This window comes from Rhodnius prolixus, unplaced genomic scaffold (genome assembly GCF_049639745.1).
Source record: "Rhodnius prolixus isolate KJV_2025 unplaced genomic scaffold, Rpr scaffold_4, whole genome shotgun sequence".
NCBI classification, from domain to species: domain Eukaryota; kingdom Metazoa; phylum Arthropoda; class Insecta; order Hemiptera; family Reduviidae; genus Rhodnius; species Rhodnius prolixus.
In genome coordinates, this window is record NW_027411614.1 from 43542956 (window position 1) to 43567259 (window position 24304).

General features: G+C 31.0%; 4 protein-coding genes across 14 annotated transcripts in view; 1 reads left to right on the plus strand and 3 right to left on the minus strand.

The window, feature by feature from the left end:
* The window catches only part of LOC141456077 (uncharacterized), a 49060-nt gene extending 43769 nt beyond the window's left edge, over positions 1 to 5291 (minus strand). For both annotated transcript variants that reach the window (XM_074131706.1, XM_074131704.1), the window contains exon 1: positions 5081 to 5291. The gene's annotated coding sequence lies outside the window, so the exon portion shown is untranslated. The remainder of the gene's footprint in view (positions 1 to 5080) is intronic.
* Positions 5292 to 5904: 613 nt separating this feature from the next.
* Positions 5905 to 12078, minus strand: LOC141456081 (BTB/POZ domain-containing protein 1-like). 4 transcript variants are annotated; one of them, XM_074131715.1, is made up of 6 exons: positions 11139 to 12072; positions 10928 to 11054; positions 10267 to 10403; positions 8054 to 8258; positions 7799 to 7961; positions 5905 to 6749 (listed from the first exon to the last, which is right to left on the minus strand). In XM_074131715.1, the coding sequence occupies exons 3-6, from the start codon at positions 10371 to 10373 to the stop codon at positions 6433 to 6435; spliced, it is 792 nt and encodes a 263-aa protein (XP_073987816.1). In that variant the 5' UTR covers positions 10374 to 10403; positions 10928 to 11054; positions 11139 to 12072; the 3' UTR covers positions 5905 to 6432. The 4 variants fall into 4 exon arrangements, with proteins under 4 accessions (XP_073987816.1, XP_073987815.1, XP_073987814.1 ...); XM_074131714.1 differs by having other exon boundaries at positions 10932 to 11054; positions 11139 to 11890; XM_074131713.1 differs by lacking the exon at positions 10928 to 11054 and having other exon boundaries at positions 11111 to 12078.
* Positions 12079 to 12625: 547 nt separating this feature from the next.
* On the plus strand, positions 12626 to 23934 carry LOC141456083 (uncharacterized protein C18orf19 homolog B-like). Of its 5 annotated transcripts, XR_012459577.1 has the most exons (6): positions 12627 to 12878; positions 12969 to 13248; positions 13397 to 13551; positions 14869 to 15033; positions 23372 to 23451; positions 23559 to 23934. XR_012459577.1 is itself a non-coding variant. In XM_074131721.1 (5 exons), exons 1-5 carry the CDS (start codon positions 12761 to 12763, stop codon positions 18347 to 18349), a joined length of 762 nt encoding a protein of 253 aa, XP_073987822.1. In that variant the 5' UTR covers positions 12626 to 12760; the 3' UTR covers positions 18350 to 18493. The 5 variants fall into 5 exon arrangements, 4 of the variants coding, with proteins under 4 accessions (XP_073987822.1, XP_073987823.1, XP_073987821.1 ...); XM_074131721.1 differs by lacking the exons at positions 23372 to 23451; positions 23559 to 23934 and adding an exon at positions 18306 to 18493 and having other exon boundaries at positions 12626 to 12878; XM_074131722.1 differs by lacking the exons at positions 23372 to 23451; positions 23559 to 23934 and adding an exon at positions 15202 to 15421 and having other exon boundaries at positions 12626 to 12878.
* Positions 13083 to 21839, minus strand: LOC141456079 (E3 ubiquitin-protein ligase TRIM45). Of its 3 annotated transcripts, none has more exons than XR_012459576.1 (10): positions 21560 to 21839; positions 21232 to 21477; positions 20125 to 20226; positions 19553 to 19675; positions 19276 to 19477; positions 16728 to 16857; positions 16537 to 16651; positions 16056 to 16179; positions 14143 to 15381; positions 13083 to 13571 (listed from the first exon to the last, which is right to left on the minus strand). XR_012459576.1 is itself a non-coding variant. In XM_074131709.1 (10 exons), exons 1-9 carry the CDS (start codon positions 21659 to 21661, stop codon positions 15260 to 15262), a joined length of 1266 nt encoding a protein of 421 aa, XP_073987810.1. In that variant the 5' UTR covers positions 21662 to 21839; the 3' UTR covers positions 13083 to 13571; positions 15258 to 15259. The 3 variants fall into 3 exon arrangements, 1 of the variants encoding a protein (XP_073987810.1); XM_074131709.1 differs by having other exon boundaries at positions 15258 to 15381; XR_012459575.1 differs by lacking the exon at positions 13083 to 13571 and adding an exon at positions 15458 to 15961 and having other exon boundaries at positions 15281 to 15381.
* Positions 23935 to 24304: the final 370 nt, after the last annotated feature.

Consider the following 24304-nt stretch of genomic DNA (forward strand, 5'->3'; position numbering starts at 1 on the left):
ACACTGATTAAGAGTTTTATATCAAGTTTGACCAAAATTTAAATATAAATAATAAAAAAAGATTTAGCCCAGTTTAAAGAAAAAATTAAAGCTACTTGCCGGTGGTTCTTCTACTTGTTTGATTGGGTGCGAAAGATGTAATACCCTTTCGAATGACGTTTGCTCGGTTGGGCGGTGGAAAGTGAATCACTTTATTTACCTGATACAAATGTATGACAGGCTAACTGACATATAGTTCTAACTAGCTTATGTTCAGTAAAAATGAGTGCAAACAGAAATTCGAACAAGAACGATGATAATCGTTTTATACTAATCACAATTAGAAGTGATAATGATTGGATCGCCGCTAACATACTCTTAAAAAGGTGTTAAATAGAACGCAATTAACAAAATAACTAATAAATACATAAATAATTAATAATAATAATTAAATACAAATTTGAAGGAATAATAAATGAAAGGGGTATTCCAGGAGAGGAAGGCACTTAAATTAGATTAGAATGCGTCCTCCCCCTTCTCCTTGTTTTTAGTCTTACATAAGGCCAGGCCGGGTGCTGAAGGGGTGACGCGGCGTGGTTGCAACTGTGTGAGGGGGTATACTCCTCTGTATTGATTCTAACTGGTCTCGCTCCGGCTAACTTTCCAAATATACACCGGCTAACCAATGAGCACAAACCTTCTAGATTTACTTAAAATACCAAAATAAGAGTTGAGATTTTTTAAATCTAAACAAATGCATTTAGTTTTCATTTATTAGGAATTACCATCAATATTGCTAAACAGTCGTCTACAAGTCAAACCATTACCTTAAGTTTCACTAGCTTCTTCTTTTCAAAATAAATTCTTAATCAATTTTCAACAATAAACTAGATTAGTAAAGAAAATCCCATCAAGATTATCAGAAAAAATAAAATCCCAAAATTTATTTAACCAGTTAGGAAAAAAAAAATCGTTAAAGTTTAAATATTAAGGCAGACTTACTATTGGCTTAGCAAAGCGGTTGCGCAGTATTGGCTAAGAATACGCGCGCAAGCCACTAACCTTAACAGTAAGTTACTGCAATCTACTACCATTATGATAAAGTCAAATCTATTCATCACCTTTGAACGTAATATATACCGAGTGTGAAAAATACTTATATTTCTTCTTACTGCAATTATTTGGCGAATTTTCCTTAATCAATAATGGGTTCAATTACGTTGATTAGAAGCAAACTGTCACGTAATGCCTATCAAGGTTGCCTGTATAGTTTGTATTTTCTGAGTATTGCTTTAAATTTTCCGAGTGCCCGAGCGTTCAGAACCAACGTCGGTAGCCTTCCTGGCCATGAAAGATTTCATGAGCAAAGCAATGTGCCGCAGTAATGCAGCTAGCTACGCAAACACCACGAAATCCAACATAATCAAACATTATGCCCTATTTTTAGAGTAGAGCAGTATGGTTAGAATGCATACAGAAGGATGCATGTTTAGAGGCAGGAGTGTTAGCCATTTAAACTAGCCTTGCAGCAGGAATTTCATGAATAAAAATATGGATTACGTCAAAATTACAGTTTTTTAAGAATATTATTGAAAACTCCAATTTTTTAAATATATTCATGGCAGGATTAAAACTCTATACTCTCCCTGGATGTATGGTTCTAAGCACCAACAAACGGTATGGTCCATATCTTGGTTCCAAGTGGTTCGGTTAGGTCCTAGGAAAAATGATCTAAAACTCACATATGATTTTTTGTAACTATTTAATAAATATATTCGTTTAAAAATAAAACCCATCATTATTTAAATTTTAACTTTTCAAAATATAAATTAACGAAAACAGTTAAAGTAAAAAGAAAAAAGAAGTTTATAATCTAAAAAAAAAGGAGAATAACCTTAGCTTTTTAATGCAGTTTTCCGAAAAAGGTATTTTACAAACTAGATTGTCTTTGGTCATACTGAAAGTAAAAAAAATAAGTTCTTACTGGTCAGTTGGACCATTACAAACTTTTACAACATTAAAATAGGTTTAACTCATGAAAAACTAAGACTATAAAACTATTTGTAAGGCAGGATATCATGCTTAATAAGGGCCGTTTACAACAGAGCTGCAACTCTGTTTACAACGGATATGAAGAACTGCGTACACCACGTATGAACATACGCGAGCGTACTTCCAACAATTTTTTGTTTTTCATTTGCTTTTCAAAACTGATCGTAACTCTTTCCGGTCCAATTTAGATATAAAAATAATAATGAAAATTTGTGACATTACTTCCTCTCTAACGATCTTTGAAAGAAAGAAAGACAAAATTCTATGAAACTTATTCTTTCTTTTACTCCAACAGTAATAGAAAAAACTTTTACAATACTAACTGTATGCTTCAGGATTTGGACGGGTTTTGTTATCTATTTGTTAAGTATCGGTTGGGACATTAATGATTAACAGGTAAATAAACTGATAGTTACACTTACTACCGCCTAACTGAGACACCATTAAATTCCGTCAGTTATATCTATCGACAAAAAATATGTGAAAATCATTTCAAATTAAAGTAATTGTTAAATAGGTAAACCATAGAATTTTGACTTTAAAAAATGAATGTTTTGAGTTATTTTTGAAAAATGCATTAAAATACTAAGATATCTATTCGGCCATTATAAAAAATAGATAAGCAAAAGTAAATAATTGAATATTAAGTTAAAAAAGATCCTTTGCTTAATTTTGTGAGTTTTGCCCCTTTTTCTTTTTTTTGCGACTTTATTTCGTGAATTCTACTTGTTATTTTGTAGATAGCGAAAATGTATACTTTGTACTCTATCTGTTAGGTATTTTGTTAAGTGGCCCTTAAGAAGAAGGGAAGTTAAAGATGTTCCCTGCGAAACCAACTCAGAGATGAGTTCCCTGATATTTCTCAAAAAAAAAAAAATATATATATATAGGGTTTTACAAAGTGTTAAACACTTTGATGTTGATAAGAATTAAATAAGTTTTAAATATTTGGAGCCAGCAGAAAATTTGAGAGTTAGAACTTGAGAACAGAAAAGACAAGTCATGCGAGTATTCCCCTTCAAAGAAATATAATTAAAGCGGCTTGGTGTCAAATGGAAATAAACTGACTGAGAATTTAAAGTGGTTAATTCTATCCACTGGTATTGAATCTAGGCGACTAAATAAATACAAAATTAAGTACATAATCGGAAAAAGTAAATTAAATAAGTTAGAGTTAAGTCCCACCTGAAAAAAATGGGCGATTACTTTACAAAATGGAAGTATTTAAGAAGAAAGTCCAAGTAAAATAAAAAGTCTTATCTTTTTAAAGTGGTGAAGAAACGATTCAAGGATCTGTAAGGGATAATTTTACAAGGACTTGTTGATCCAGTTTAGCATTTTGAAATAGGTTAGATAAGTGGTTTACTTTTTTTATTTAATTTTTTTCTAGGTTCATATAAAATAAATTTTAAATTTAAAATATAATAAAATGTTACTTAATACATATTTCAACTAAAAAATTTTTTTTTGCCATCATGCGCCACAGTGGACAAACGATTGGAGGCGAGGCCCGCAAAGCTAAGTTTATATTGTGAAACTGGATTCGATTCCCAGCCTAGGCCTTGCAATTTATTTAAAATGATCAATAAAAGAAATCTATAGTAAAGAACGTTTTTTTAAGCTACCTCCGTCCACGACATACAATTTGATAGTTGGACGTAAAGCTTGCCTGAAAAAAATAGGCATTACCATATTTTATTCCTTTTATTTCAGACTTTAAGAATTTTACAATTAGATCAAAAAGTTACTATAATAATCTTAAATAATTGCACATAAATTACAAAACATATTTAATTCTTAATACAAACGCTGTAGTTAGTAAAACCGTACATTACTCTGTAATGACATTAGATTCCTAAAGCATTCCCTATCCTCCCTAAAGCGTATTCTACTTTGAAAATTTCTCCTTATTAATCCTTACCATAACTACACGCTTAGTATATCAAGTTTATTACGATTTTTCTACGAACATGTTTCTAATATAAGTTGCAAAAAGTAATCCAACAAAAAAAAAATTAATCCGGAAAATAGGTTGAGATACGTATGTAGAGTAATGCTTATTTTCTAGACGGGCTTTAAGTCCAACTATTGGTTTATACATATGTAAGTACCTAAAACGATATGTATAACCAAATTAGTAAAAATCACTTAGCCATAAAAATGAAACCCATAAACAGATGTTTCCATGAAAATATCCAATTTCGATAATCTGCATGAATGCAAATAAAGGAATAGTAAAAACTCTGATATGATCATGCACATCTGTTTCTGCTGCGATCACTTACTTCTAATTTACTTTTCTTAAAACTATGCGAAAAAGTATACATCAAAAAACAGTGGGCACTCAGTATAAGATTTATGACAGGGTCTTCTTCCAGGCGACGTGCCTAAGTAACACCTCCCACTTCAACTTGTACAAAATATCCCTGACTGTTTTAAAAATGAAAAGATCAATTTTTTTTATTACGTCAAATAAAGGTGATTGCTTTACATCTTCACAACGCAATAACAAATTTGTAGAAAATTTGATCCAGCTGTTTTCGAGTAAATTCCAAAAAGATATTAGAAACATACCTTGTAATATCGCCCAGGAGAACTCGAAATTTAAATAATTCCGAAAACTCGTAACGATTGCCACACTTACTCTTACTAGGAGTAAGAAAAAAAGAAGATTTCACAATATAGAATCAATGTTTGGACAGCCTGTATTGATTTTCCCGGAACTTAGCCAGGAAAACCTGGTGGAAAGTTTTTACTTGTGGCGGGAATGGATGGAAAATTGAACTAACATGACGTCATGGTCGTTTAGCCAATAAACAGTTTTTTCTACGCTCCAGTCACAACTTCCTAAATGTAACCGTTAAAAACTTTATTTACCTTCTGCATCATTTGTAATTGCAGTTTCTTCCTAAATCGCATAAAAATAATTGTTAAAATTAAGTTTAAAAACCAAAACTTTTTTTGTTAATATAAAAAAAAAAAGCAAAACAAAATACAAAATCAAAAATATTATGATTAAAAATAATGAACGAAAATTCTTTTGTCTTACCTTTTCTGCTTTGACGCGTGTGGGGGGAAGAGGGAATTTATTTACACGGATTTATATGGAAAAAAGATTGGAATCTGCAATTTTTACAGTTACGACAAGCTCACAAATGAACGTTTTCCGCTTAAAAAAGCTGGGGCAAATTCATTCAAAAGTTTAAAAAAAAAAAATCATCCGTCTACGTACATCTTGGCTTCCCCCACCACACCAAATTTTGAATACTGCAAAAACATAAGAAAAATAATCAAGAAAGAAAGAAATAACTTATTAATATTATATGTAAACAAAAATTAGCATTAGTCACTTTTTATTTTTTTATTTATTTATTTCAATAAATTGTTTTTATTTTATAAGTTTCAAAAAAAAACTTGCAGTACCTACACGAGTTGCCTTAAATGGGTACGCATAGTCAAATGAAGCACAACGTTAAATTTGTACAAGTTGTCGTGAACGTCCGTGGATCAGTCGGTGTTAGTCGGATTCCACGTTGTTATTGATCTATCTTATTTAATATATAAGTATATACATATGTAACTGCAAAAAGCTTTTTTGGAAATGGAAATTTTCAAAAAAAATAATAATTTTATTTTCGAAGTAGAAATAACTACTGATTTTAATAAAATTATAAAAATCTTTGCTGAGCAATTTATGGGAATAAGGAAATTGAAAAATTGAAAAAAAAAAAAAATCCTGCGTGAAAACTACGAAAACATTCTCACTGTAATTAATTATTTTCTCAAATTACACAAAAAAAGGAGCATGCACTATGACCGTCTGCTACTACTATTAACTAAGCAGAAAATGTTTCGTTACTCAAAAAAATTAAATAACTTTTTAATTTATTTATTTGCCTATTTAAGCATTTAGAACAAAACTTCTTGATATAATTATAAAAGAAAAATGATAATAATTGCTTTTACTTTAAACAAAACTAAAAATGAAACTGATTTAAATACACTTAAATACCTTTTTTTTTTCTTTAACCAGAAGAAATCAGGGAATTTAAACCATTCCAAAGAATATTTAATATAAAAAAATGTAAATGAAAATGCCAATTACTTTGCAACAGTAAAACTGGTCCAACTTAACGCATCCAAAACTAAAATATGGTGCAAACACACACAACGTGACTCTTCTTTATCGCAGTTTTCGTGATAAAATTTTCTGACAATTTTTAAGAAAAAGTACATATCAATATTAATACTCGCTTATATTTATATTCACAAAAATCACATTCATTTATAAATAATAAAAAAATTGATACTATTTTCAAAAATTTAAACTCTCAATTAATACATTTAAAAAAATCAAATTTTCACTCACACATCTTTTTATTTCTTGTACTATCAATCATTTCACTTAACGAAGAGCTTTGGACTGACAATGTTAGGAGGAATCGTCGCACCAGAGGAGAATGTGAATGGCATTTGTACGTTCGTTTCTAATTTTTGAACTGGTTTTTTCCGCAACATGTTGCTGAATCCGTTTGGCAGAGGAATCTTGCAATTTTCCGGGGATATTATATTAATTAAGACTGCATATGCTTCATCCTTTGACAGAAGGTTGCTAACGGCTGGACCTTCTACAAATTCTTTTGGTGTCATTTTTAAGAAACAAACGAGAGGCATAATTTCTGCACTAAGTTCTGCTAAATGGTTACCATCACAATTTTCTGTAAAAATTAAAAAAAAGAAAAAGAAAGACTTATTTACAAAAAAAAAGAAGTTAGATTTCCTATTTCCCAACGCAGTAGTAACCGAAGCCAGGGTTATTGTACTTAACCCCTTGAAGAACTAGTAGAAAAATCTACCTCTTTTCTAAGGTCAAGGGTTTCTCTACCAGTCGTTTTTGCGGCTATCATTTCTTGCGGCCAAAAAAGGTGATCTTTAGACTTATTGTGCTAGTAGAAGAAACTTATTTTCATAGGCCCACGGTATTACTCGGCAATCAATTTTTAGTCAGTTTCTATTGGTTTCAAAGTGCCGAAGGTCTGAATCAGGACCAAAAGTAGGACAAAGTAGCACCCGGGTGTTTACTCCATTTTCGAACTCCACTTTTGAGAAAACCTTTGGACGGGTTCCCAATTTCCATGATAAAATATAATAAAAATAACAGTAAATTTAAATTCGATTCGAAAATAGAGTCCTGTTCCTCAGATAACACGGCCACAACAAGCCGTTTATTTTCCAACCCATGAAGGTCTTCTAGTAGGAAAAACTTCCTATTTTCTTAGATTCAATCTTTCTTACTTGTCTTTCTTGTGCTATCAACTCCTCTAGATTGCTGCTAGAGTTGTGGTACCGTAAACTAGATTGCACCGAAATCAAGCCAAAGTTCAACTAGTAAATAATCAGCTTCACTTCAAGAATCAAAGCCTTTTGCCAAAATTAAATAATTTCCCCGGGGCGATTCTATTTTTTACTCCATAACACACATTACTCTTCATTGTCACAATGCACTCAGGAACTAGAACGAATTACTGAAATGGAAAAAAAAGCTCTCCTACTTTGACCATCATTTCTGTATTATTTGTTTATGTCTCATGCTAATGTACTATTTGGACATATCTCATGCTTCATATACTATCAAAATACTACCTTACCTTCTGCCACCTTAGCTCGAAAATAAAAGGAGAAGTAGCTATTCCACCCCCTTTTTTTTAAATGTAATGAACAATAAATTGATGTTACAGTTTCCGAAATACAATAATGATTATCTTACTTTTCATATCAACATTAGCCACAATCCAACGTTCTACGGCTTTAAACAGTTCTAATTCAGTAATGTTTAAACTGTTTTCCTTTAATATCATTTTCAAAGTACTTATGTTTATCGCCTTGAAACTTTCATCTTTAACTACATTTATGGTTTCACTAGTGATGATCTGTAAAACAAAACAAAATTTTGGATATAAATTATTAATTAGAATTTATATAAATTCGTTTGGTAATATAGGTTTATCGTTATAGTAAATACCGTTTTGCATAATGCCTTAAGCTCAGTTATATTAAATAATTTAGCTAATTCAAAACCATAACATGCGTTTGAGCTGTTAGCGTTGTACGATAAATAGGATTTGCACTGTTCCATCAATTCTGGTAACATATATTTGTGAGCGACGTAATAAATCTCACAAGCTCCATCAAATGATACAATTTTTATTTCTTCGGTGTAGATATAGCTGCAAAAAGAAGATGCCAAAGACGTCAGATCGCTACAGACAGTTTCTATTATTCAAATTTTTCGCCAATAATTTATTTTAGTAGGTAAATTTACAGATTAAGAGGTATTTCTATCAAGACAAATTTTTTCTGAGTCAACATAAAATATAACATGCTTTGAGGCCCTAACTTGGTATTCTATTTTGTTCGACGTCATTTCTGAATGATAAAATTGTGGCCGAAATCCGTCTACCAATAGAATTCAATACAACTTCTTTCACCTCCACATACACAGCAAAATTTTTTACACAAAAATCAACTATATTTATGAATTAGTGGCAGTCCCAAGGAGCAAAGTCAGGTTGTAGGCATCATGAGGAAGAATTCTACCTCTAACTCATTAAATTTTGAGGTACTCTCTCGCTAAGAGTAGAGTCTTACATTAACATTCTACGAAACCTTTCGTTGTAGGCCAAAGAATGGAATTTTTTGGCCAGGTAGCATCGATTCATCCAATTGTGCTTAATAGAATTCAATTAAATTTAGTTACAGTTAGTAATACGTGGCCTACTCGAAATGCACCATTCCTTCACCGTTCCATCACACGCGAAGCATTATCTTTTCCAAACCTTCGTTGTACCAGGATGAGCAGATTGGCCAGGCGTGACTTTTTTTAGTATTTGGGTACTTCTTCTTTGTGTTTTGGGTACAGACTACTTAGTACCCACTTTTTATAACAATGACAATTTGTTTTAAAAATAGAAAATCAAGTGGCTTCTTAAGAAGAGTTTTGACATATTTGTAGCCTTTTGCTGAGGTGACAATACTTGGAGAATTCTACAGATTTTAGGCATCTTCCCAATATTTAAGTATAAGTATTTAGTATTGTCATGTAAGAGCTTTTCTGTATTAGAAAGACCTAAGCCTTCTAAGTATTCTAGCGCTTGTTCGGATCAGCTTCTACAGCTTCTCTAGAAATAGTTGGGTCATGTAACAGTCGGTGTCCCAACATTGCCTTATGTGCCAATACGAATGGACACAGCATTGACTCCCTTAACTTTATCAATTTCTTTTTTTTTTTTTGAAATTTTCAAAAGTAAGGGAGCTTTTGGATGATTCTGTTAACATCATTTGCACAGCCAAATAAATTCTAGCTGAGTTATTTATTTTTATTTTTTAAATAACTTAAGGAGCATCGATTTCTGAGGTCATTGCCGGCCTACGGACTGAGCTCTCTCGTTACAAACTATTCTATCTATCACCGGACAGTGAGCTGTAAGAAGCTCCTAGTAGTAGAAAGGTAATCCCTTTCCTGGCTGAGTTAATGTTTGTTAGGCTTTATGATCAAAATAATGGACCAATTTTTCAATAACAATGCTGTCAATAATTGACTGCTCACTCTGTAGTGTTGATCGAAGAGCGGTCAAAACATCTATTTCTAACTTCACAATTATTGTCAATATAAAAGACAACAATATTTAATGTGTACGGATGGTACGTTTTTTATTCCATGAATACACTCTGCCTTAGAAGATTTTTCAACATTACGCTTTTTTTGTGCAACATTTAAACAATCAGTCAGACATGCTGGATCCGTCACTGCTGTGAAGAGTTGTTTTGGTTTAAGTAAGTGTAGTTATTCATTCTACATTCCACCTGCCCTTTCGTAAATAATGGTTTCTAATGCTCAGGTACAAACACCACTTAATGTCATCATTAAATAATTTCAATTAATCATTTTATATGGACGGTTACATTAGTAACATTGTTGTATTGATAAGGTTATAAGTACTAAGAGGTAATACGTCAATTTATACTATATTATATAACTGAAGGGGCAGCAATTACCTCCAGGGTAAAAATCAAAATCTTTGGAAATGCAAGTCATTTAAATCTTTATAGAAATTATGAACGAAGTTTGCAAACATGGTTCAAAATTCCGATTAGAATGATAAAAAAAAAGTTAGGAAATTAAGTCCACTAAATAATATAAAAATATTGTGATATAAAGAAGCTATATTTACTTACTTTAACACAGCATCAAAGACATCTGGTTGTATATCAGTAAGTTCAACATCATCTTCACATCTATTCAATCCATTTTGAAACATTTTTTCAAATACTGGACTGGCCATTGATAGTATTAACTTGTGTGCTTTGATTTCCTGCAATTTATTTTCAGATTAATCACTAAAACAGCTATTCTTTCCATTAAAGTGAAAAGAAAAACATTATTAATAAAAATAGAGAACCTTAATTTAAGCAGAAAAATAATACAAATTAATCTACAGATTTCAGATTCTAATCCTATGATTTCATCATGAAAACTATAGGAATATGTCAAAATATCATTTAAGTACCATCAAGATAACCATGTACAGAGAAGTATAAGATGTACAAGATAATATACAGAGAAGAGATTGCTGATCAATTTTAGTGCATTTTATAGCAAGTTCAATCAATTCGGTTATTTTGAGTACATGGTTCAAGATGACTTATGGATTTCTTTAGAAAGAAAAGAAACCGGGACTAAACCTTAATTTACCTGAATTAAAACAGATACATTATTACAAACTCAACGGGAATTAAAACTTTCATGTTTAAAGAACGAAGTGCTTTACACACACTTAACGCACAATAAACTTAACATGGTGTAAATTTATTGTAGGATTTTCTAGTTTTCTCGTACCCACTTTTTTCGGGTAATTCCAGTTTAGGTCTCACTTTGAATGTTCCTTTAACTTATTGCCAAATTAAGTTATGCCATTTCATTCAACTCGCCATGCTCTCCGACTTAGTACACAATTACCATAAATCTAATGTCAAAATAATAATTATTATAATAACCGCATTAATGAAGAATAATAGTAACCTTAATAATTTGTTTTTTTAATTCGTACCTTCTTTGGCTGGACATGGCAGAAAATAAATTTACAATCAGCCCACAATCCAGTTTCCAATATATATTTTCCTCGTTCTGAATTTTTCTTTTTATGTATTTGCCAATCTATCTCAATATTTTCACTCATTATTTACAGATAAACAAATTTCAAATTATGTTACTGATAAATTCCAGTAGCTCTAGCTCACTTCACAGTGTACACGTTCACTCAACACAGCAACCATAGAAGTGTTTTGTCTAGAGACAAAAGACACGTGAAGCAAATGTAGAGGGGATGATAAGCTCCGCTTGTTGGGTTTAAATTTTAAATCGGTTAGTACTTTCTTAGTACGCTAGGGTTAAATAAATATAATTTCAAACAAAAAAATAAAAAGTTCCTCATTATACAAACTTCATTTCTATTACAATAATTTAGCTGATTTGTTTCTCTTCAAAACCTTAGATTTTAAGAATTATTAAAAATTTTGATTTTCACTTTCTCTTACTCCTTCTTTTACTAGATTTCACTCAAAAAGCACATTTTCAGATACTCTGATTCTAAATAATCTTGTTTTACACTCATACGGCTGTTTTAACAACTTGAACTTTAAACTGACAAACTCACTTGAAACATATTTTCCAGTCGTAATTCTTACGTAAAATAAACTAATGTAAAATATGTACATAACACTGAAACAGCTCTACTTCACGAACACATATCCTTACCAATTAGTTTAAAAAAAACAAAAAACAACTGCTACTGCCACCATTACTTTTACTGAACTTCATCCTTCACAAAGACATAAACAAACAAAATCTTTAAATCTCTTCTGTTACAGGAAGACAATTTTATTCTCTTCTATTTGGATTATAAATATGCTAACAAAATTAAATAAGAAGAAATGGTTTAATCACTAATAAATAAAAACTCCAAGGTGGTGTGTCAGATTCATAATGTGCCAGGCCTTGAATTAGAAGAGGAAGGATGTTCGTTGGACAATAGCCTGAGAATCCTCATTACAAAACCCTTTCTTGGTGTTCTACTTTTCGAAAATCATTGGTGCTTTACATCAAGAACTTTTTAAAATCGATAACAGAATTTATAATTGTAGGAGCAATAATAATAATAATATATAATTTAGTGAGAGCGTAAAAATGAAAGTAAAAAACTGAATTTTTATCCTTTTTACTTACATTAATTAAAACAGTGCTGAAAATATTTTATTAAGAGGTACTAATTGAGATTTTAGCAGGTTCAACTCTCACATTTTTCTTATTTGTGTCCAAAAAATTAAAAATACCATACACTGTCATTTAAAATTATCTGAGCGGGGGGAACTGAAAGATTTTTCACATACAAGAATTAAACGATCAATTTCTTTTATTATCAATTCTTAAGATAATTTTTATTTTTCTGTTTTTATTAGTGTTGCCTAGTTTGCTATAAATATTTATAAATTATACTTTTACAAAATTATACAGTATGTTGAGGATTTGAGATTGGTTAAATACTAAATAGTCTTCTTGCCTGCAGGTTATAGTGATGTAAGATTGAGATTGTGAGTAAAAAAAAAATGGATTGGGAGATCGTGTTATTAATTAAAAATTTAATGTCTAATTTTTGAATGTATTAAATACATTATGTTAATGGCTTCTTTAACGAAGTTTTCGTTTATTTTACGAGAAGTCAGGACAGTTGTTAATCTAAGACTAAATCAATGTCACGTAAATAGATTATGTACCCATTCTACAGCCGTAGGTAACGCAACAGCAATTCTAGGAGGTCTTTCATATTTACTGTTTTACTGATTCCCATTAAAATATATATCTATATTTATCTAATTTCTAGTTGAATTTAAAAAAGTTGCTTCATATGATGTTAATAAATGTGGCTTACTCTCACCACTGAAGACTCTTCCTGTGTATCATTCAACCATATTCACAGGGCACAAATATTTTGATGAAAAAAAAATAGTCAGTCCAAATGAGTCGAAAACAGATGAAAGTAAGAAAAAATCACTTTTTCAAAGGTTTAAAGAAATGTACAGAGATTATTGGTATGTCCTCGTTCCTGTACATGTCGTCACATCTGCAGTTTGGTTTGGAGGATTTTATTATGCCGCCAAAAGGTAAGTTAAATTTTTTACAGTTGTAATCTAACTGTACGAGCTTATTAATTAATCCAAATGGAAAGTTAAAAAAAAAAATTCAATACATTACGTCTCAGTTGCTATTAAAAATATTGGTCAGTTTTATTAAAGGTTCCAATTTTTACAGCGGCATTGACATTGTAGCTTTCGTTGAAAAACTTCATTTGAGTGATGCTATCGTGGATAAAATAAGAAGTAGTGGACATTCAACTGCTGGATACATTGCTATTTCGTACGCTCTCTATAAAATTTTCACACCCTTGCGTTACACAGTTACTTTAGGTAAGTGAAAGTGTGACGTCCTTAAACAAAGTAAGATTTCTTAGACAATACTATATTACAACTAAATTAGAATAATTGTGCAATTGTGATTATGTAATCAACTATCTAATTTGATAAATTTTTTCCCCATTGATCACAACAAATTTTGAAGTGAAAAAAAATTCATCACTTTGGGCAAGTCAGTATCGTTCTATTGATTAATTCAGTAGAATTCTTTCGTTTAATTGAAAGTTCCCTAGTTAAAAGATTAAAGAACTTATAGAATATTTTTTGTAAATTTGAGTTTAATTACTTGAAAGACGTTATTATCGAGTTCCAGTTGCCTTTTCGTAGTATTTACTTTTACAGATTAACGTGCTGAATTAAAAAAAAATTGTGCGGTTTTTGTTTCAAAATAGTTATCACGAGAACTACCTATTAACAGCTATTAAGTGTTAATTAATTGTAACTGACAGGTATTCGTAATGAAACACTTCATGAGAAATTTGTTTAAAATACTGCTATACAATGCAAATTTTAGAGCAACAGATAAGTTAAATGTTTTGATTGAAATGAAAAGAGGCTCATCAGCGACCTGAAGAGTATGCTCACCAATTATGTTAAAAGATATAATTTTTTTTTATTGAAGCTAATTCTTGATAAATACTAAACTTCGCCTGAAAAGTGCCATTTATTGTTTTTCCTGTAGGACAGTAATCTCTGATCATGCAGATTTTCCAAAAATGGACTACTTGTAATTTTTCGCAGGTGATTTCCGTCTGGAGAATTTTTTTTTTTCATCATCTGTTATTACATTTCATCTTCTGTTTCAGAACTTAAAGCAAGCTCTTGCAATTTCTTCTCTTCAAAAAATTTCGTAATTTGTGAAGGTCCTTGGGCATATTCCGTATCAGAAAATTTATAGTCCCTATAATCTAAATATTAGAAAATCAGTACAGCCGCTGAAACGGCTATTTCATCATCTTCAATGCCAGCGTATTCTGTTCCTGTGACATTTAATGTTTCTAAAGTGTCAGAAATTTTCATTCTTATTCCTCTTGCAAGGTTCATTCCTAAATCTAACCCTGCATCGGTCCTTTAGTATATAAAGGCGTAATTAAATTCTTTAAAATTCTAAATCTAATTTTATTCGCATTAAAAACGTAAAAATAAAAGTGAATTTTTAACTAATAATAAACTCATGGTGTGATGAAAATATAAAAAATGTTTTGTACGAATTCTTATGTCAAAATTATAGTACCAGATTGGTGAAGTAGTTCTAGTGTTAAAGAATGAATCCTTGCATTTGATGTTAAGTCAAACATTGTTTTTTATCAGGTGGTACAACAATTTCTATTAACTATTTAACCAAATGGGGTTATATTAAACCCATTCCTAAAAAAGAGGAATTGAAAAAGATGATATCCGAGCAAAGATCTTCTTTAAGAGAAAAACGATTAGCATTCAAAGACAGAATGTTGGGAAAACTTAATCAAAAGAAAAGTTAGTATACCCATATAGTAACCATATGTTAAATGTATTTTCCATAAAAATGCATTAATAAATTGCGAATGTTTTTATGAACTACTTCCTTGAAGTTAGTGCTTTTTAGGTGGAAACATGCTATTAATTTTATTATTATTATTATTATTATATTTTTATTTTTTATAGAAAATTGCATGAAGGATGAAAAATAGAATTTTCTATGTTCGTTATTTATTAATTACTTTTAAGTAAAAAGATGAGGAACTGGTTGATTGCACTCAGAATTGTGTAGTATATTTCCACAACAAGACCAGTGTCTTCTGCCAGGGTGTCCTTCATGACCATGTCCGCATCCTTTGTATCCCCCTGGAACATTGAAACATTTTAATAAATTTTATCAAACCTTTTTTTTTTCTTTCTTTTTAGTGTGTGTATAGCGTACAATTTACGTAGAAAAAATCATTATAATTTCTTAACAACACCATAGGTCCTTGCGAGTTGGCCAGCCTTCGAAGCCTTCTGGCCTAATTATCTTTTTAGTTAGGCTCGTCGTACAAATTCATTATCTTCTGATTAGTTTTTCTTCTACCCATTCAGTGCGGTTCAATCCGCTGCAGCATCTATTTGCCACTAAATCTATGTGACAATGTAATCACCAGTAACATTAGCTGCTTCCAGGTTCGAAAAGGTATTCTTCATAGAGTTGAACATTCTGTGATATGAATATCGTCTTCAAGCATATGAAGTACTGTCCTACAAGTCTGTTCCCAAAATCCCGCCCAACTTTTTAACAAGCATCTCCTTTTCTCACGCGTTTGCAAATCTGGGTAAAAGAGCTCTAAGTTTTTGGACTTATTGAAGCTTATTAGGAATTTCTTTGGAGTTAAAGAGCTGAATATGTTGTAACTGTTATATCCGGAACTCCAGCTCGATTGAACCCCGAAATCTAAAGCAACGATAAAGAATTTTTAAAAAGATTTCATTTGACCTTTGCTGAAAAAAACTAATATGATATTTTAAAAAAAATGTTCTCCAAGCACCTGACATTTTGCTGTTACAACCACAAGAGGCTGTTTTGCTGCCTCCACTTGAACAGAAGGCGCAACAATGAAAGATTCCTTTGTGAGGTCTCAAGGGAGATACAAAAACCTTATACGGGCTTCCCTGTTAACAATTATCATTATTAGAAAAATTAACAAATTAATGTTATTAAATAAATGCGCCTAAATAAATATCATTTATAATTTGCATTTTCGTAGGAAAGAAAATATAATTAGGTTCGAGAAAACCATTTTGATACTCGAAATAACTGAATTTGGCTTCCTTAGAAACGCCAACCTAAAGTTGAGACCCAATTTCAGGCATCAGATTTTGGGAAGCGTTCACAAGCTTGGTTTACTAATGTTTAACCCTCCAGAAAAGCTTGGTTAATTAATTAAAAATAAATCCTTTGCATGCATTTGAATTTTTGCAGTAATAATCTTATAGTATTATTATCTTAGTATTAATAATTAATTATACCTTAATATGTTTGTTTTGTATTAACACTGTAAGTAACATGTTACCAGAGATGTTCGGTGTAAATGATAGCGTATAGGTGCCGTTACCTTCGTCCTTAACATAAACCGGAACCACTCTAGAACAAAACGATGTTTCATTTTCCTTTCTCCTTTTTTCTCAGTTCTGTTTTGCTTTTTTTAAAATATCATTACCTTTGTACTGCGTCTTTGTATCTGAGTTCAGCATCAATTTTCTCACCTCCATGGGATAGCGATTGATTATCACTGTCTTTGGTTATTAGCGTGAACACAGACTTTTTGTGTTGCCTGCAGTTAAGTATACCTTCTCGAGTTGAAAAAATATAGGATTAGATTAGCTTAAGCAAAAGTATGCAGTGATTCTAGTTTCGAATTTTGATTGTCTGCCCCTTTAACATGTGAGCCTCTACAGCTCGTTGAGGGACAGTGTTGTATACGTTGGCGTTCACTAAGAAGGCTTCAAATATGACGTAAGTTTAGTAAGAAAAATTATATTTATACTCTGTATTTTATAGATATCTAATAGGATTAAATGTTGGAAAAAATAATATCTTAATGTTAATTAGGTAAACTAAAAGTGAATTCCGTTTATCACAGTGGTTACAAGGATAAATAATAAATATTTAAGTAAATATTTGAACCTAAACAATCATACTAGACATATTAGTAAAAAAAAATTATTCAGACAGTTTAAAGTTCCTGTTTGAGACAACATTTCGCCATTCATTTTTTCATGAATGCGGTAAACAGCCGCATTCATGAGAGATAATGAGAGAAAGAAAGAGAGAAAGATACGTTTATTATGCCCTGGGACTCATGTCCCTTAAGAGCAACAAAAATAAATAAAATTTACATGATAAACACAAAAAACTCTCGGTTAAAATAATAAAATACAAAATAAAATCTACAAAGCTGTTCACAAACAATTATTTACAATAAATACTTTCACAACTAGAAAACAACAAAATAAATAAAATAAACTATTTCCTCCTAAATTCCTGTAATAAATAGTCATAAAATAAAAATCTGAAATTAAAAATTGTTTTCCTGTTCATAAGGTCCGTTGGTAGGTCGTTCCACAGTCTACAGGAAGTAACGAAAAAAGAATTCTGATAGGTAGCAGTCCTGTAAGTTGGTATGTACAATCTGGTGTGGACAGTCCTTGTAGTCCGTAAGTCCAGTACACCCCTAGCAGTAAACATGTCAAACAGATATCGTGGAGTCTGCGTCCTAAACAACTGGTACAGAAAATTGCCCTTAAAATATTTCCTGCGGAACTCAACATTAAGCCACCCCAACTCATGGTAATGTGCTCATGTGTTCATCTTTTCGCACATTTAATATAAAACGGACGCATGAGTTTAGTGATCGTTTTAACTTTAAGTTGAGTTACGCAGTGAAATCAGCATACACTAGGCATCAATAATCTAAATAAGGGAATATCAGTGTACTGACCAGCTGTCTACGGAGCGGTACAGGTAGCAAGTCTTTGTGGAGTCTTAGCTGGTACAGGACTTGTAAATACTGTTTGAAATATTATAAATAGAGAAAGAGAGAGATCCTAATTTTAATTTTTAATTTCTGGGATAACGAATTATTTTTAAAATTATAACAAGGAGGTAACCCAGAAATCAATCTCGCTCAGGTAGTATTAATACCACGTAAGCTAAGATTTCTAATTAACATGGTGAGCCAGAATTTGCAGAATCATTGGCGTTAGCAGATATAACAGAAGTCGCTTCAATTTCACAGAAAGAAGTAAAAATATTCTGCAGAAGTATGACAAGAAAGAGTGAGAGAAAAAAGCAGATATAAGTGCCTTTCGTCATCCCCCTAGGTTGACACTCATACAGCTCTTGGTGCCTAACTAACGATTACCAACGCTGGATGGTTACCGTTCACGCTTCACGATATCACTAACTTGCATTTGTTTATTTATATATATTGTGTACGTATGTGTGTACGTATTTATTTTTCTTAATCATTTTTGCTTATAGCATTTATTATACAGTTGCGAAAAACAAAAATTCTTCTATAAGAAGAAACGTCTTGAATTTTTCAAGGATCCTTGTAATTATATTTTAGCACTGTATTATCATTCTTATTATACTAATAAATATGAAAAATTGCGATCGGGTAAAACTTACTATGTTAAATTGTCTCGTTTTGAGGTCTCCTGAATACAAATATCTGGTTTTTAGAAAGTAGTCTATCTCTCACACACCATGTTTGTGGGGATATCGAAATTTTTTTTAAAAACAAAAATCGCAGGAATATCAAATATTTTGTTATTTGAGTTGACAAACACCGAAAGGCATCCCTACTGAGGCTTATTTTCTGCAGTACCCTTTTCAAAATTATTTTTAATTTCTTACCATATTCACAAAATAAAATAAATAAAATAAAATTATAACATATGCATTAGTTATTAAAAACATTAGCACCTGGAATCTTTTCAGTAAATTGCCGGCTACTAAAAATATTCTCTTTTAATGACACTGTCCAAGCAGAGAACAAATAGACTTCTAAAAAGAGAAATTCTAAAGGCAGCCACTCGAATTGGAGGCCAAGGTTCCTAACACCAAATACTACCAATGAGCTAGACTAATTTTTTTAATATTATCAATGCGTAATTCATACAGGTGTCCAACAGAACCTACTTTGCAGGGCAAACATCCATTTGTTTATTTTTTTCTTAAAATAAATTAATGACCTAACTAACCATCAGTTTGAAGACTACAATGTTCCAATGAAATCGATTGAGTTGATATTATGCCGAATAATTGATATTTTTTATTAGTATGTAGTTTTTCCTCAGGTAGGAATTTTAAACATTCTGGCATTTTTAAATCATTGGCAATATCCGTTTTATCTGTGTTGTATGTTTCTAATCTGTTTAATATTAGTTTTGCAATGCTCAGTGCCTGTGGAAACACAAAATGTTACTTTTATTTCTCTTATTTTTCCCCTTTAAAATAAAGTAAGAAAACTGAATTTACCTCTGCAGGCGAGGAATTTTCTAATAAATCTTCGGCAAGATCAATGATAGTGTATCCTTTTTTCAGTTTATCTTCTAAAGTTTCATAGGTCTTTTGCAAAGCTTCTAGACGGTTTTGTTTTATCTGAAACAACAATATTAAATGTTGAAATGATGCTTCGTTGATCTGACAAAACTTAGATTTTCTAAAAGTTTTCTTAGTTTTTACTTATTTCAAGAGATCTTTTTAATGAAAGCTTGATCTCATTGAATGGATCCCAACAATGAGTATTTAATGTTGACTCTTCTTCCCAAGAGATTTTTTAATAAATTTTCAATGGAAATGAAATGATATGAAACTAGGGGCAGTAATATTGCGTGTCTATGGTACTTAAAAATCCTTCATTTACTGTAGCTCACACTTTAGCTTCCATTAAGACACCGATTATTGAATACGTTACGAAGCATTTATTTTGTTTTTTAGAGAGGCTTAACTTCTTGAGATAGTATTCTCAGCAGTTTTTTTCAATGCAGGAATTATCATTTAATAGGTAACAATTGTAAAACATGAATCCTCTTATTTTCATAATTTACCTCTTCAATATCATTTCTTAATGTCTGCCAATGATTTTCCAAAGCTACTTTGTAAGATAGCATAAACTGATCTATCTCTTTCTCCACGTCACTACAACGAGTCTGCAAGGCAAAATTTAAATTTAATCGAAATTAAGCATAAAAAAATTCAATATATTTTTACTTAATCCTATTCTTAGGTAGAGGAATCTGACGATCATAGTTTCAAACAGAATTTTCGCTAGAAAATACGTTTTGAGTCAAGAAACAGATTTTTAGAAATGCGATAGCGATAGTGTATGTTAACATTCATGCTAATAACGAGAAATCATTGGAGGCTTTTTATTTTGTTTAATTACCCCAATTTGACCCATTAATACTTTCTCATACGAAAAGCCCACATCCGGAAGTACCCCTTTACTTAAGATTTTTCATTCTTTAAAATTTTCTCGAAAAGGGCTTGAAATGATTTTTATTATTAACTGACTTCACTTATTGTATATGTTGATCGTGGTAAAGCATTTTGTAGTTAGACCTTTTCTTCTCTGAAGACTATTATTCTCTACCTCACCAGTTCTTTACACTGACACAGTGAGTGCTTTGCGTACTTCTCTTCTTCCTGATAACCTGTCAGGCTATTCGTCGTCAGGTCTACAAGGGAGCGTTTTCGCAGCCTGCGGCGAATTGTAAAGAGGATTGGCGACATCCGAATGTTCGCATAGCCTTGTTGAAAACTTCTGTAGCAGCGAGTAATGATAATATTTTTCGCCTGCGCGACCCTATGATTTACATTCAACATACCACCAATTTACTGAGCATCCAATCTTGGATGGCTGCACTCCTGAGATATACTATAATATCTCAAAGTTGTAGCAACCAATACACTAACTTACTACTGAGTAAGTTATGGTATTAATAACTAAATCCGACGGTAAAATAGTATTGGTCTAAAGTACCCGGACCAAATTTAAATGCTTATTATTTATGAAAAGATCTCACTTCTGAAAATGCTCTAAGGAGGTCCAAATTTGGTAAAAAATTGTTTTAATTTTATCGAAGTTAAGCATAAAAGAGATTGTAAATGATTTATTTAAATTGAAATTTTCAGAATTGGTGGGTACTACTGACCTTAACCTTCTGGATTTTATATTTAATTGCATCAGCATTAAGAGCAGTCTGTTTTACCAACGGCTTAACCATGTTTAGTTCATTTTTTAAAGAATCAAGAGCTTTATTAGCACAATCTCCAGCTGAATCCACTTTATGACCTGAATGTTGGCTACTGCAACATGTATAGCATATTAGTTCTGAACAATTCCAACAGTAGAAGTTCGCTTCTTGATTTGCATGAACACTGCATTCTTTTTGTTGAGCCTGTTATTGATTAATAATTTATTCATTAATTTTTGTTAAGTTCATTATACAATAGAAGTAGAAAAGTTCAAACTTTAAAAACCTTAAAATTAAAGCTTCTTTCAGTATTAGTTCTTAACTGTTCCACTCTGTGAAAGGCTGTATCCCGAAATTCCTTGTGTGAATCACTGCACAGTCCGCACATTGTTATATCACATTCACAGCACCTAGTAAAAGCCTGCGCATTTTCTGTTTTATCATTTTAATTCAATGTACTTAATTTGTAATCATTTTGAAACTAGGATTTAATTTTTTTTTCATTCATTTTCTAAATAGAGATGATTTCATTATCCGATAACTATTACCCAAAAACAAACATAATTTAGCAAAATTTCAACATTTTAGACTATTTAAATGTTTGAAGTTAATATACGGATTTTTAGTAACTAAATAGAATTAAAACTTCAGTTTTTTACATGCTTTAAACATCATTGGTAGATATAAATGTGGATGAATAACAACATTTTCATTGTTGAAGTTTAATACTAATGTAATAAAATTTAATATTAATGTAGGTAGAATTACCTTCATTTTAATATAATAATTTTTTAATTAACCGGTAATTAATGTGGAAAATAATCTATCTTTTTTTTCTTGACTGATTTCAATTACGATATCGAACAAACCCAATTACATAGTTTGCGATTATATTTTTTTTAATAACCGTGTATTGCTTCTCACTTGTAATTTTATTAAAAATACTTACACAAGCAGAGGATGAGCATAAATCGCATGGTGGTAACTTATTTTTAATATTCACTATTTCGTTTTGTAATTTCAAGTGAAGAGGTAGGCTGGATACTCCCCCACGCGAGAGAATTGTTTCTGTTCCACAAGTTGGGCATTGAATCACCTTAAAAATAACAACATTAAAAATATTATTTTAATTTTAATATTACATTATAATTATAATTTTTGGCTGAGTGTTTTGCAATTCAATTAAATAGAATTATTGTGCGCCCATCGGCTCGCTAAGCTCCAGGAATAAAGAGAAGCGGGGATATAGGGTTAACCATTCTAACATAAGCCTAAACACTTCTCCTATCTCCAGAGAGGAGGATTCTACTCAACAACTGGGGACAAAGCTGAATTTCTAGGGAAATTCTCGCCATCTCAAGCTCGCATTACTTCAGAAAACGCTCTACTCTTAGGTTGTGCCGATGTACCTGATGGATCCATATTGAACGCTGTCACTTTTGTTATCCATCCTTGGTACAGGTCGTGTAATTTCGTTCTTTACTGTAATAAGTATTAGTTCGAAAACGATTCTTGAAAGAATCGAGTTTGAAGTGGAAATTTCAGTTTTAAGGACTCATGATCGTATGTGCGATTTAAAATTGCATAGCCGCTAAAATTTCAAGGATCTAAACCTATCTGCAAATTTCCGAGTCTAACATTATAAACTACATTGGTGTAACTACTTCAACGATCACATAAAACCCTATTCCCAGAAAAGGTAATTAAAAAGAGAAGAATCCTATCAATAAGAAGAATTAGATGTTTAAGTGATGGATATGAAGTTTATCCCAAGGTTTTTTTAGTAAACCTCTGATCTGGTGGTGTGTCCTGATAATTTTATAAGCTTCGTTCATTCTCATCTTTCATTTTGTGAATTATTAATTATTTATTTTTCTTATTGGTTTTTAATTGGTTGTAAAAATTCCTATTTGAACATTTCTATCTATTGAAAATTGGGTAAGGTGAGTTTAATATTTGCTGTTAGGGTTTTGGTTTTTCTTTAACTTTTAACCTTATGGGTAATAGAATTTATTATTTAATTTTATTAACACTAAAAATTAAAAAGAAAGGAAATTAAGAAAATTAATTTTCTAACATTTGTTTTTGGACTTAATAGGATGGAAGAAAAAAAGATAACATTTACCTGAAAATGTGTAATTAATTAAAATAAAAAGGATAAATTCTTTTTAAAGTAAGGTAAAAGAAATTATATGCTTTATTTATTTATTTATTTATTTTTCATTTTTGAGTTCTAGAATTAATTTGTTATATTTAATTTAAAGATATTTCTTTTTCTTCTACAGATTGTGTGCCTAATACTAGATTCATCGTGAGGAGCAACTATGGGATTGGTAGAGTGAAAATTAAGCATTAAAACCAAAAGTAAAAACAAAACAAAATCCACTTATTTCATATTATAAACCTACCTGAGTTGTAATCTTGGTGAGTTCATTTATTGGTGTATCATTGATATTATCAGCATCAATAGTTTCTGTTGTATTAGAAGAAATACCAAGTGACGATTTACCTTCTTCATCCTGGGATAATGTTTTCACCACTAATGACAGTGCACAAAATAATCAATTAAGTAAATAACAAGAAATATTTAGACCTTTTAGTAGATAATTTTACTCTTCTACTGTAATAGTATTGCAAAATAAATTAATTTATATACATATATTTAACGCTATATACTTTTTTCTTTTTTTTCATTAAGTTGAAAGGGAAGTTTTGCAAAATCTGCCAGTATAAAAGAAATCAAGCTTACTTTGGAGGGATAAAATAAATCATTTTTTCATTGTGTAAAAAAAAACTTATTTGATTCAGATCAGAAACTTTATTTGACTAAATTTACCTAAACTATTTGTGTTTGATTCTAAAGTCCTTATTTTGCCATTTTAAAAATTGCAACAAATAGTCGTTTCTTTTTTAAATAAGTATCTTTTACTAACCACAGTGTAATGAACGCCTTTCCAAACATTTAGCACAGAAAATGTGCAAGCAGTCGAGAATTCTTGGGTCCTCCAATGTTTGCTTACACAACTGGCAT

Coding starts and splice junctions, on each gene's coding strand:
- LOC141456081 (XM_074131712.1), bottom strand. CDS start 11,267: ATGAGTGAAAATATTGAGATAGATTGGCAAATACATAAAAAGAAAAAT. Junction 10,404..11,138: donor GCCATGTCCAGCCAAAGAAG/GTACGAATTAAA, acceptor AATAAATTGCAG/GAAATCAAAGCACACAAGTT. Junction 7,962..8,053: donor TTAAGGCATTATGCAAAACG/GTATTTACTATA, acceptor TTTGTTTTACAG/ATCATCACTAGTGAAACCAT.
- LOC141456083 (XM_074131720.1), top strand. CDS start 12,761: ATGTTAATGGCTTCTTTAACGAAGTTTTCGTTTATTTTACGAGAAGTC. Junction 13,249..13,396: donor TTTTATTATGCCGCCAAAAG/GTAAGTTAAATT, acceptor CAATTTTTACAG/CGGCATTGACATTGTAGCTT. Junction 15,034..23,558: donor AAAACTTAATCAAAAGAAAA/GTTAGTATACCC, acceptor TTTCTTCTACAG/ATTGTGTGCCTAATACTAGA.
- LOC141456079 (XM_074131709.1), bottom strand. CDS start 21,661: ATGTGCGGACTGTGCAGTGATTCACACAAGGAATTTCGGGATACAGCC. Junction 21,478..21,559: donor AAAGAAGCTTTAATTTTAAG/GTTTTTAAAGTT, acceptor AATCAATAACAG/GCTCAACAAAAAGAATGCAG. Junction 20,227..21,231: donor ATAAAATCCAGAAGGTTAAG/GTCAGTAGTACC, acceptor TTTGCCTTGCAG/ACTCGTTGTAGTGACGTGGA.